Raw genomic sequence first — 13841 nt, forward strand, 5'->3', positions numbered from 1 at the left:
ATAAGGGGGGTGGGTAGGGGGGGCGCATATGACATTTGAAGTTGTAGTTGAAATTCTAGTGCCCACAAGGAGGTCTCCGCCCAGTAGGCTACTATGAAAATGCTGTAGATTAATTTGTGTAATCTTTTTTTTTTGTCTTCCAGTATGATACACCTATTACTCCAGACATTTTTATTGGAAGAGTACTGGTTTAAAGGTATTTTTTTTCCCAGCAGCGGATTAGAACCTCTGCTGTTACTCCTTTCTCTCACAGTTGTTTTCTCTTTATCTCTATGCAAGTCTCACAGGGTTTGTTGATGCATTAATGTTTTAATATTCTACTCTGTTACATGCCCTTATTGATATTTGTCAAGTCTTATTGATTTTCTCCTAAAAACTGCAGAAAAAGTCATGCATTATTAACAATGTTTACACAAGCTGACATAAATCTATACTGGCACATGCACTACCCATGTATACACAGATAAGGTTAGTTAAATGCAGGACATTTACATGCATTTTGCAGACATTTGTATCCAAAGCAACTTTTGCATTCAAGGTATATATTTTATCCATTCATGCAGTCCCTGGGAATCTAACCCATGTTCTTACTGTTTGAGCTCCAGGAACCATCCATCCATTATTCAAGTCATTTATCCTCTGTAGGGTCGTGGGGAATGCAATAGGTTTTTCTTTTCACTGTTGGAACAAATGGGAATGCAAAAATTATATTTCTTATCGTCTCCAATTTACCTCTGTGAATGTGAAAATGTAAAAAAAAAGGTTCATTAGAATGATCACTACTGTGAAGTGTGATTTTTCTGAAAGTTGATAGGGCACTGCCCTAACAAACACCAAATTCGAACAGTTGTTGGATTAGTGTGTTAAACCTGTTTGTTGGGGCAGTGTGATAAAGACAGTTGTGTTTCGCAACATTGTAAATCCAACAGATTTACAGTGTTGATTTAGATTAAATGATTTGTTCACCTAAAAAAAAAAAAAATCTTTTACTCGCCCTCATGTCATTCCAAAAATGAATAAATTTCATCTGTGGAACACAAAGAAGAGACTCCAAATATCCTCATTCATTGTGAATTCAGTGTTTCACAGATGAAAGTAAGTCATCATTTTGAAATTGTTTAGTCTGCAGTGTAATATAATCTAAGAATTTCTAAGTAGAACTGAATTGCAATACATGCTATTTCTCTGTATCAGGTAGCCAAAAATCTTGCAGTGTTGTCTTTATAGCTAATGCATTATTTGTACTCACTTTGTCAAGTATGCTAATTAATGCTGTTTACTCGTAAACACTAATTTGTGCTGTAGAGGGCATCAGAATAAAAATACACAAAGCGCAACTCATAAATAATTGACTGAGCTATGCAGAATGCTAATGGATTAGCCACTGGGGGCAGCAGGATGCTGCTGGGGTAAAATAGCGCATGTTGAATGCTAATGTGGCAAGCGATGTCCAGGTGTATGTGGAATGTGAAGAGAGGCAGTGATTCTATTTCTGGCTCTTTCGTATTCAATAAAGAGACAACACCAGGGGCTGTCCATCAACCATGTTGACAGTAAATGCTGGTTTAAAAGCAGCAATTCTAGAACACCAATCTGCAGGACACATGCAGACATTGGTGACATTTTAAGTGAATCCAAACAGGGTTTTTTTTCATAATAAAACTAAATCAAATTCAGTTTGCTTTGAAGTTACTTTGTGGTGCAATGTTACCTAGTGGTGCAATGTTGAAGCACACATAAATATCGGGTTAAATAATACATTTTTAATTATATTGAATGAAATTAAAACAAATTTTGTTTAATAAAGTCATTAATCTCGCTTCGTAAGTGCATGTATGGTACCTTAAAGTAGCAAAGAAGTAGCGACTTCCATAATATACTTGCAATATATTACTATACAAAATTTTACATATTATCAGAAAAGAAAATGTCAGGTGCAGGTTGGTTCTATCCGTCAGTTGTTGACTGGATTTTGAGATGCAAGCATTATATATTTAATGCTTAAATATATATTTATGGTTTAAAAAAATATAAATTTAAATAAAACAAATGCATCAATGAATCAATGAATCATTTAAAATAATATTATAATATTGGGGTTTTAAAAATTTACTTTTTCACTCACCAGCCAATTTGGCTACTACATTAGCCATTCAGACTAAAATTAAATCAGAAATGAACCAGATTATCAAAATCATTTATATTTAAGTCTAATTCTGAATCATCAATTGGCTTTCAGTTTTATGTCAGTCAGTCATTGTTTGAAATAAAATAATAGAGATAAATACAAAGTTCTGTGTGACTTCTCTTACAAAACAGCATTCATTTCTTTGTTATTTCTAAACATTGCTCACAAAATTAGCCCAAATTAATGGGCTAATGTTGGAGGCTCCTGGTTGGAGGACATAATTTATGAACCATAACCCATCAATTTGGCTATTGAGTTGATATGTATTACCCGACATGGTTAATTGTCACCTACATTTGGCAGGTATTAATTTCAAACCCTGAATATCATGCATTTAGAAATTGGTCTAGGAGGACATTTCATGCATACTATTAAATGTTTCTATGTGCAGCTCAGTAGGTTTTTATTATTAATCATCTAACGTTGGAAGGACTAACATATAATATTTGGTTTCTAAAGCAAATCTTCCCAAGACTATCGAGTGGTTAGTTCAAAGTGGCATTTAAGTTCAGACTCGACTAGTATAGATGCATCTAAAGAGCCAAGGTGAAGGTTCACATGGATCACTCAGTGTATTAAGGGGTCAGTAGTGCCTTAGCTTTGATCCCATTGGCAGTAGCTCTGACTGAGATTGGCAATGGGACAGAAATGACCCGTCCACTTCAGGGGGTCCCACACTTGCTAGAGCAGATTGTGAGCCGATCAAGACCTCCAGATGTCATACTGCTAGTATAGATGACTAGATATTGCAGATCTGATTAAGGTGAGGCATTAGTTGCTGAGGAGGCTAAATTCTTTTTCCTCCACACCAAAGCACTGAGGGCGATTATGCCTAGCGCTTGGCTGTAGAGACCTCCATTCATTTGGTATACAGTAAGAGTCCAAGATTGAGACTTACTTTTTTTTTTTGTCATTCTCCAAACAGCTGATATACCTTTGCTACAGCTCATAATACAACATCGTTTGTCCCAGTGGAAAATGCACTTGCTCTGTTTCTTGGCTCTGACTCTTCGCACACTTTCAGGACACTTATGCGCTTAAGTGATTAAGAGACGAAGTGGGAAATCGGGTTAATTAAATTATATAGTCTCAAACATATCCTACATCTACTTGCAGGAGTAACTGAGTTCAACAGGTTCTAGACTTTGTTTTTGGTTATTTTGTGCCAGTTATTCCAGATTTGTTGGAGATAAAAGACTTTGGGGCTGTTTGTCCATCATCCTGCTGTTCATTTAGAGCCTGAGGCTCAGATCACCAAAACTAAAGCTAATGTTTCTTGTAGCCTTTGTCTTGATGCCTTTGAGTTCATTTTAAAGATCTCACGTCATATGTGATGTGTCATGTGCAGGCTTTCAAACACACTCTGCGTGACTGTTTAGGCTCATTACAGTTTCAGTATAGTTGCCTGTATTTCTCTGGTCATGGCCCTGATGTGCTTTGACAACTGGCTAGGTTTAGTCTGTGACTCATTGCAATAGATCAAGTTTTCCTGGCTTCTCTAAACACATGGGTGGAGACCCGTCCTGACACCTGTCTGGTCCTGAAACCTCTATTACATGACTAACATTGATCTGTGACACCAAAAACGACGTGGCTGGTGGAGCAACTGTCATGGCACATTGGTGTCTTTTGCACCCTGTCAGGATAGTCGCATTGTTGCATTCTATGAGCATATCGTCTCCCTTTCTCTGTAAGGAGGTGTGCCGCTGGTGTGTGTTTAAAATAGTGGAACTTGACAGGAGTCTCAGCATGTCTGCAGAACCGGAAAAGCAGGGTGTTGTGTGAAGATGATCTCTAGCAGCGCTAACGTGTTCAGTTAGCACAGTTAATGTTTGTATCCGTCTCAGCAAACGTGTGGACACAGTGAGGTAAATTACTTCATCTTTAATATCTCAAACATTTAACAGTCAAAACCAGATTAAAGGTTTAGAAGTAAATATTATGTAATTATATACAAAATTCCTGTTGGATGGTTTTCAAAAGACAGTGGTGTGAAAGTGGATTTTAAACATTTGTAAATGTTTTAATATTATTATTGTCATTTCATTATTGATGTAATTCTAACCCTGTACAATATTTGTTTTCACAGCCTTAAAGGAACAATTAAATCATTCATTATGGCTTAAGGGAGGGACTGTAAAAATGTTAACATAAAAAAAATGTAATCAAGTAACCTACAAACAAAACATCTACATTACTGTTCAGAAGTTTGGGGTTGGTGGGGGTGGTGTACCAAAAATACAGTAAAAATAGTAATATTATGAAATATGATTACAGTTTAAAATATTTGTTTTCTATGTGATTATATTGTAAAATGTAATTTATTCCTGTGATGCAAAGCAGAATTTTTCAGCATCATTACTCCAGTCTTCAGTGCCACATGATCCTTCAGAAATCATTCTGATATGATGATTTGCTGCTCAAGAAACATTTCTTATTGTTATGAATGTTAAAAACAGTTCTATTGCTTCATATTTTTGTGGAAACATTTTTAGGAGGACTGTTTTTGACTATTTGAAACAGAATTTTTTGTAACATTATAAATGCCTTTTGTTTCACTTTGGATCAATTTAATGCATCCATGCTGAATAAAAGTATCAATTTCTTTCAAAAATAAAATTGTACTGACCTCACACTTTTGAATGGTAGTGTAAATTAACTGGTTTTATTCAAGTCAAAATATATTTAGGCTGATTCAGCCGTATGAGATATTTTTGTTACACCAACTAAAATAGTTTTAAGGGTTAGATCTAGAAGGGTTATATTTTAAAGCTACATGTTACCACTCTTTACAGTGTGAACTGTGGTATGACCCAAAAAAAGTTGAGTCAAAGGTGATGTCAGAACAGTAACTGACACTCATCTGACCCCATTAGTGGAGGTGATGTAGCCTAGTGATGATCTTATGGCCAGTGATGTCATTTGGCCCACGAGGGCTGCATGTTATGTCACCCGGCTGCTACAGTCACAGGTGATTGATAGTGAGTCTTGCTTATTCCTGTGACCTGCTACAAGTTCAACTGACTGGTGTGCACACACACCTGCTTTGAACAAATCTGTGAATGTGTAGTTTTATTGGCCATTTCTCTTCTTGATTAAAGTGAATCTCACCTAATATACAGACTTTTACCGGAGCTGTAGGTTATTGCTCTTGTTGCAGTAGTGGTCATTTAGACTGCAGACATGCAGCTGGTGATAGCTTGTAGTGTATCATATACCCCTGCTCACATGTTGGTTGTTGGCATTGCGTTCTGTAGGATGGTGACGGTCTATTGGTGCATTGCATTAAGCATTCAGATGGCATAAAGTTAAAAAACATGTTGAAATGCATGCATTCTGTTCTATTCTGTTGTAATCCAGGAACGCTTCCTGTGTAAACGGTTATTTACTCATTCTGTGCTTCTTAGTAACTGCAGCGAGAGAACTACACTCAATGTTGTTTTCAGTAACCAGTCAATATAATCATCATACATAAACACAATTACGGTTGGAAAGATGCAAGCTTTACTTTTGAATGCCCAGATTAAAGCTATGCCGATATGAAGTTTTTGATGTCCAATGCTGCAAGAGCAGCATAACCGATATAAAGCCGATATATATGATTTCGGATGTTTGTTTTATAGATAGTAAATAACATATGCTGCAATGCTTCCTTTGTGTTTATGCTGTTGAAATAAAAGTCCTGGTGCTGTCAATATGAAAGTCCCACATCCAATGCTTATTGACCAAGCAAAATCTGATGCAGATAATTAAAAAAAATTGAAATCGGCATTACCTTGGTGACATCGGGTGACCAGTAGTCAGTTCAATCTACTTTCATTAACTCAGGTAGTCTGGTCACAATAATGCTATTTGCCCATCTATGAAGCAGGTGACATGCCAAGCTGCTGGTGGTCTTGGTTTTAAGGTACTGTATATGAAGTGGTTGTTTGTGGATAAAAAATGACGTTTTGAAGAACCAGTCCCACCCCATCCAGCATTGTGGAGTTGGACAACACTTCACATAGTTGATGTTGCATTTATAGCATTACATTTGTGAATGAATGGACATCAGCTGAGAGATGCTGAGAATATTTGCTCCGGGACTCATGCCTGACTGAACACTTGGCCTCAAACAATAGTAACTGTGTTCCCAGCAGCTGATAAAAGTCCTCTGTGAATGTGTGTGTGTGTGAGTGTTGGACCAGTCGCCAAGTCTTGCCAGCTGGTGTTTAACCCTAAACGTCTCTCATATGGCTAACACACAAACACACACACTTTCAAACAACTCTTTAAACCACAGATCTCCCGTCCTCTATCATCAAATGTTTCCGTTAACTAATTTAGATTTCTGAAGTGGTTCCACATCAGTGAACGTGGGGATTTTCTCCCCATTGGATAATACAGATAATAGGTTAACGGATCTGTTTGTATTTATATGGCAGTACTAGTCGCAATGGATCAATCAAGCAGTCACAGTTTAGGTTGCAGTTGTAAAAGGTGGTTCAGGTGGAACATGCAGTGCCTTGTTTTATGTATCTTAATATGTTGTACCAGCATTTGTAGTGAGCAGGGTTGTGCACCATTCAGAGTTGAACTGAGATGTTGATTCAGTTTTAGCTAATTTCCTGAATTAGATTTCAGCTATAATTTAAATAAACCAAAATCGTGCTCAACCTTTCTCCAACCAAAGTGGCATCATCCGCATTTGACATTATAATTGCAACTTCCTAACTTGTGAATATTGGTGCATTCAAATCCTCCTGGGAAGTTTGTATTTATGAGTTGGGATGTCATAATTATGTTTTGTTGCAAAATTTGTGTTGCACTACTGAAATTCTTCTGCTCCATGACTGTTCACATTATTTGAATTGCAATACCTCTTCTTGTCATTTCAAATTCAAATTCCAAGGCAGCCTGCAGGATGTGGCCAATTCAATTCAAATTCCTCAAGAATGAACGTCAATTCTTAAATTCTACATTTTGCCCAACCCTAATAGTGAGGTGGCTATCACGGCAACAGGTTATGTGAAATGTGAGAAATAAACATATAGTGATTTTGAAGGTTGGAATCCATCCATTTTAGTAATCCATTCATGGCAGTAACAGAAGTCTTAGAGCCAATGTAACCAGTTGTTTTTTCTCGTTGCAGTGACTGATCTAACGATTGACTGATCTTTTTCTCTCTCATTCTTCTCCAGGGCTGTTGAGAAGTTGACAGATCACAGTTTTGAGAATCACTCCTTCGGTGTGTCGTACATACTGGACGAGGAGGCAGGAAGGGACGGGGGTGTAAGACCCCAGGTCCCGCGAGGGGCATCTAAAATGGGGACAGGAAGTCGGGAGCAGGAGTTTGGTCAGCCAGGGGCCATGGGAGGCCCCCAGGGGCCCAGGCATCGTCAGCAAGAGCTGCCTCTACGAATTCTAGTGCCCACTCAGTTTGTGGGAGCCATCATTGGGAAAGAGGGACTCACCATAAAGAACATCACAAAGCAGACACAGTCCAAGTAAGAAGTCTTGATATTTTAAACATTTTAACCAGTATTTGTCTAATTAGTAATGATTTCAATTTAATTAGGGCCCGAGCACCAATTAATTGCTCTGTTTACAAAGATGCAATAGCTATCATAGTTTAATGTCACTAATACGAATACATCGATAGGACATTTATGAACACCTATAAACAATAATTTAACCGCAATTCGTATTTCTACCCCATTTAACCTATTAAAAATAGTTTTGCTTATATAAATTAATGTATACAGGTTGATTCAGTGATGTTAAATCCTATTTTTGATTTGAATAAAACCAATTAATATAGATGTTACCATTTTTCCAATGTGTAGCTAGCTAACTAAAAATCACTCACTTGATACTTTTAAAAGCTTAGAATTTGGGCCTCATAATAGTGGTTGACCGATATATCATCAAGGTTATATCATAAGTTTTTCTTTTTGGCCAGTAGGAGAAGGAAGTGGGACTTTTATGCTGATCCCAGCACCTGAGCTCAGACTATCTTTGTTTAAAAGTTATGTTTAATAATTAAAAAGCAAGCACTATAAGACTTAAGTCTAATGTCTAAAGAATATCTAAACATTTAATACCCAAACTTCATAACTTTTGGCAAATTTAGCTGTTAGATCTTGTTGTGTGCATAGCCTGTATAAAAGTGCATGTACTGTACACTGTGTGTGGTGCTCTGTCTGAGAAAATATGATTTCTATTGCACAAAAACTTAACAGATTACTGAGTGCACTGTTGGTTAGTGTTTTTTATTTTATTTTATTTTATTTTATTTGTGTTTAGTGATTTTTATAGTTTGCGTTTTTGAAAATTACTACAATAGGATTACAGAATCAAAACTTTATTTATTTATTTATGTTCAACATATTTGTTTTTTTATTTTTTATTTAAATTAAATAGTGTAATATCACATATATTGGCCATCGTGCTTTCAAAGATATCAGACATTAAAAAATTCCTTTCTGTCAACTGCTACTTTATAATGCATTCAGGCAATATATGATAATCATAATAAGCATTATTATTTATTATATAACTAGTATAATAAAGCATGTTTTTTTGTTTTTTTACAAACTACAGCAAATATTTGTACATGAAAAACCTTTTACACCAATTTTAGGCAGTGTTTATTCTTGTTCATGTGTTTAAAAGCAACTATATGTAGCACAAAGGGATGGAATATAGGGGTCTTGACATGTTTTTCTTGTTTGACTACTTTAAACTTGAAATTGAAATCTTAAATGCTGCTTGAATGACAGGCCTAATATAACATGGTAAACACTGTATCTTTGTGACATTTCTGACATTTTCTGTATTTGTATATTTCTATATTATTTTCTTATGGTTATTCTGATGTTTCAGTATCTGTTCTGTTTCTTTATTGGCCACTTCTGCTGCTTTTAATATTTTGGCCTGTCATGACCTGTTCAGGCAGGAGAAAAAGAAACAATTTTCTAACCGTCATCCGTCGGCCTTTAGGAACAAAAACTTGTGTTTAAGGCATTTAATGTAACACAAGAAAAGGCATAACAGGTGTTTATGGATGTTGAATTCAAGAATTGAAAGGTTTTCCTGAATATTTTTTTTTGTATTTTACATTTGTGATTAAAGTTAAACTTGTTTCACCGACTTGTTGACTTCTTTGACAACCTAAGAACTTATTCTCCTGGGTTATAGTTTCAAGGAAAGGTAATCTTATATATATAAGTAATAAGTAATTCTTTTCCAGTAATTGGCAAATAATATAGTGTTATTTTATTATAATTGAGAAACTTATAATTTTAAATAAAAATTTGAATCAGTAATTATTTTTATATTTTTTTCATTTTAATTTAAAAGTTTTAGTAATTTTGTTGTTTTTGTCTCTTTTTTCAAAATATGTTTATATAAAATATATTGTTTTTATTAATTTGTATTTCAATTTTTGTTATTTTAGTACATTAAGTTAAAGTAAATTAAAATGATAAATATTGCATCAGTTTTTTATATTTTATTTCAGGTATATATTCAGGTATATATTTATTTTTAGGGTTTTTTAAATAATGAAAATGTTCTTTTTTACAGTTTTAGTTAATGAAACTAAATAATATATTGTCTAACAATATATTGAGCACTTCTAATCACTAACATTCCTCAGGTGTTCTTATTTCTAAACTATTCTTATATCTCCATTTTGCTCTATCCATCTTTATTAGCATGTGACAGTGAGGTTCAAAAATGTGATAAAGGTCATCCTTCGCTCTCTGTCTCAGGGTAGATATCCATCGTAAGGAGAATGCAGGAGCAACTGAGAAGGCCATCACTATCCACTCATCTAAAGAGGGCTGTTCACAAGCCTGCAGGATGATCCTGGAAATAATGGAAAAAGAGGCCAATGACACCAAGATGTCAGTATCTTTTCTGACTGTAGGGCACATTAAAGTTTTACATGCTTCATTTGCTTTAGCATTGACTTTTTTTTATTTAAAACCATGTAAATAAGCAAATATCCTCATGTTGTTTTCAGTTTTATTTAAAAAGACATAAAAAAGGAAAATAATATTGTGTGCTCTGTCTCTGAATCAGTGTTGAGGAGGTTCCTCTAAAGATCTTGGCCAACAATAGCCTTGTTGGGAGGCTCATAGGGAAGGAGGGCAGGAACCTGAAGAAGATAGAGCAAGATACTGGGACCAAGATCACAATTTCTTCGTAAGTTTGCTCTATACAGATCATCTTCAACAAGTGACATCAATTAAAGATTGTGGTTAAACAATGTCTCATAGGATGGGACCCAGTAATGGGATTGAGGTTCAATTGTGTATGTATTGAATGTTGTTCACCTCAAGTGGCAATGCTTATTTCCTTCATTTTTTCGTAGATTACAAGAGCTGACTATATATAACCAGGAACGTACCATCACCGTGAGGGGAGGGGTGGAGGAGTGCTGTAATGCAGAAGTGGAGATCATGAAGAAACTTAGAGAAGCCCATGAGAATGATGTGGCTTCACTTAATGTGAGTAAATCATAGCTTTTTAGGTTTATTGGTGGTTGGATGGTAATTTGTTTGTTGAGTTATGAAGGAACAGTTTTATGTAAAGTCTCTTTGAAACAACAGGGATTGTGAAAAGTGTTGTATAATAAATGTGACATATGGCCAATATTTGTTTCTCTTCCTAAACATTAATCCTACAACAACATTCTGGTTTATCGTAATTAATAAAGGAAACATTTAACTTTAATTCCAAATCAAATCCAGATGGGACTTTTAACAGAAGAATTTATTATTATCAAAGCTGAAAGTTGACATATCACTTAAAGGGGTCATATGACGTTGCTAAAAAAGAACATTATTTTGTGTATTTGTTGTAATGAAATGTGTTTATGCTGTTTAAGGTTAAAAAAACACATTAATTTCCTTGCATCACCATTAATTAGTTTATCTATGGATGGCCCTATTTAAAGATAAACTGTAGAGAATTATGAGTGTACATGAACATGTGCTCCAAACTGTACCGTTTGACTATTGCGTGTTTTGATTTGTTTGAAACTGACCTGACCTGAACTGACTTCTGTTCAGTTATGTGGAAGTTTGCCCTCTATGAAAATATTTTGAGTTGCTGTCAAAAGTAAAAGCCCATGTTTACAGAACTTTAAGCCTGTATTCTTAGAAGGAGTGGGTGTTTTATTTAAAAAATTTGTAATTATAAAATTTCATTGGTTGTAGAAAAATACTTTTTCTCCAAACTTTTCCTGGGATTGAATGCAGTCAAACAACCACCCAATGAGTCCCCTTTCTTTTCTGTATTGTGAAATATTCTTAAAGATACATAAAATGACTTTGGTAAAACAGGATCCAGTTTTAAGAACAAAGATCTCCCAAGATGCACAAATATACTGTGACATACCATTTCAGATGATTTTGATGATGCTCTAAACCTGCAGCGTTTAGCGATAGGCTGAAAAATATTTTTTTGTTTGTTTATTTTATTTATTATTTGTGTGTGTGTGTGTGTGCCTTTTTCTGAGATATGTTTTCTTGATTTCACTGGAGATTCCTGAACATGTAGTCATCTACCGAAAGGTTTATTTTTTTATAAAATTACTGATGTCAAGGCCAGTTAAGCTATTCATCTTGAGATATGAAAGTGGTGCCAGCATGTTGCCATGGACAGCAATGACATTTACATTTTTGTAGTCAATATAAATATATATTTGTCCACTCAGTAGACAAATATACTCACAATTGATCAGAATCAAGTATTGCAGAGAACAATTTGATAAACACCAAACATATCCTTTAACTGTTCTTACGCAGTGTTTGGGTTTAACAGTGGCTTTAATCCGGTTTCTTTAATCTTCGTAATCACTCCCTCATTGGGAACATTAACCAGTTTGAAACGAAGCTTGAATGAAAGAATGTTTTGGACCAGATTGTATCCTAAGGCTTGTTATTCAGAAATAAGAAAACCTTGATGTTTTTTTACAGTTTTGGGCCAGCTGATGGAACTGCTAGTTTCACCAGTGCTGCATTGTCCCTAAATCTTACATTTGTTGATTTAGATGTGTTTTTGTTCCTTGCAAACTTTTTGAATTCTAAATGATTTATTGTGAATTCTGCTGAATTCTGCTCCAAGGTAAGCTGATTGACAGTTGTGGGTTTTGTCTAAATTATAACTTGTGATTAGAAAAAAGTTCATGTTAAAAAATCTGTAATATTTTGAATTGTGTTCGTTTTCCAGCAAAAGTGTATTGTAGTATAATGTAGACTTGAGCTGTATACACTGTAAAAAGTGATGACCTGCAATTGTTACATTAAAGGGCTATTTCTAACTGGCATTAACCTGTAAAATTGAGTTTTACTGGTATATATTGATGTATATAGGTTGGTTCATTAAAATACTACATTTTTTTCTGTCTATTAAGGTATCACTCAGACTTTTAGCAATTTAAGTTGTCTTTTGTATTTAAATCAAGACAGAATGAAAAAAAGAAAGTGGTGTTTTTTGTCACTGCAGATTGCTGCACCAGACAATCCTGATGATCCTGAGAGGATGGTCATCATCACTGGACCACCAGAGGCTCAATTCAAGGTAAAAGCCATAATTCAGTCATTTAGGCTCCTGATCTTCAGGAGACGGATTCCATTAGGCAGGACCCAGGGTGTTTTTTTCCATCGATCTCTGTATTCATCCCTCATTTCTCCTTTACTCATTTCTGTATGTGTGTGTGTGTGTGTCTGTAGGCACAGGGGAGAATATATGGGAAGTTGAAAGAGGAGAATTTTTTCACAGCTAAGGAAGATGTGAAGTTGGAGGCACATATAAAAGTGCCTCTGACCGCCGCTGGACGAGTCATCGGGAAGGGTGGCAAAACGGTATGTGTGTTTGCTTTGTGTACATGTGATTGGATCACCAAAGACAGATGTTAAAACCATGTGTAAACACACAAGTCAAGTGAGACAGATTGTTTTTTACACCTGATAGTAACATGTCCCTTGAGATCAGATTTTCAAGGAACTATAACTGAATGTTACTTTGTGTAGAAAAAGTACAGAAAAGTAAAAATAAGCACACAAAGTTAGTAAAAATTGCTTTCAAATGCGACAAGTTTCTTCTTGGTGGAAGAAAGTTTCTTCTTCTGGTCTCCCAGACCAAGTGTCAGTCTCTGGCTGCATTTACACTGCAAGTCTTAATGCACAGATTCGATCTCTTAACCATATCTGATTTTTTTGGCCCGCCTGTTTACATTCACTTTAGACAAGACTGGTATCTGTATCTGTGTTTAAATTAATTCCCGCCCAAAAGGATTGTCTACAGTTATCGCTTTACTATGCACATAGTAGACCTTCGGGTTTGAATGGCCATGCTATTAAAATGTATATAATTCACGTCGAGTGGCTGTCATGAATGTTTTGCAGCACAAAATCTGACTGAATGGATAAATAACGGAAAATAGCAGTAATTTTCATTTGTTAGGCTATATTTTATCTACAGTTTGTTAGAGGTAGAATTCTTTAGTGAAGTAAAGTAGCACCAAGATGATATTTATTGTAATTAATTTGAATGAATTGAGAGAGAGAGAAAACGTGCGAGCGAGTGTGAAGCTTGCGAACAAGTGAAGCTTGTTGGTTTAATTACAAAAACTGCCAAGTAATCATCTCATTGCAAATAT

At 35.3% G+C, this 13841-nt stretch overlaps 1 protein-coding gene across 1 annotated transcript in view; it reads left to right on the plus strand.

Moving 5' to 3' along the window:
- The window catches only part of igf2bp2b (insulin-like growth factor 2 mRNA binding protein 2b), a 42289-nt gene that overhangs the window by 20228 nt on the left and 8220 nt on the right, over positions 1-13841 (plus strand). The window contains exons 2-6 of the mRNA XM_016527227.1: positions 7369-7674; positions 9943-10077; positions 10256-10378; positions 10548-10683; positions 12686-12760. Of these exons, the coding sequence (XP_016382713.1) occupies positions 7493-7674; positions 9943-10077; positions 10256-10378; positions 10548-10683; positions 12686-12760 (651 nt within the window). The 5' untranslated portion in view covers positions 7369-7492. The remainder of the gene's footprint in view (positions 1-7368; positions 7675-9942; positions 10078-10255; positions 10379-10547; positions 10684-12685; positions 12761-13841) is intronic.

The sequence above is a fragment of the Sinocyclocheilus rhinocerous genome, unplaced genomic scaffold, assembly GCF_001515625.1.
Source record: "Sinocyclocheilus rhinocerous isolate Xijiao unplaced genomic scaffold, SAMN03320098_v1.1 scaffold721, whole genome shotgun sequence".
Classification (NCBI taxonomy): domain Eukaryota; kingdom Metazoa; phylum Chordata; class Actinopteri; order Cypriniformes; family Cyprinidae; genus Sinocyclocheilus; species Sinocyclocheilus rhinocerous.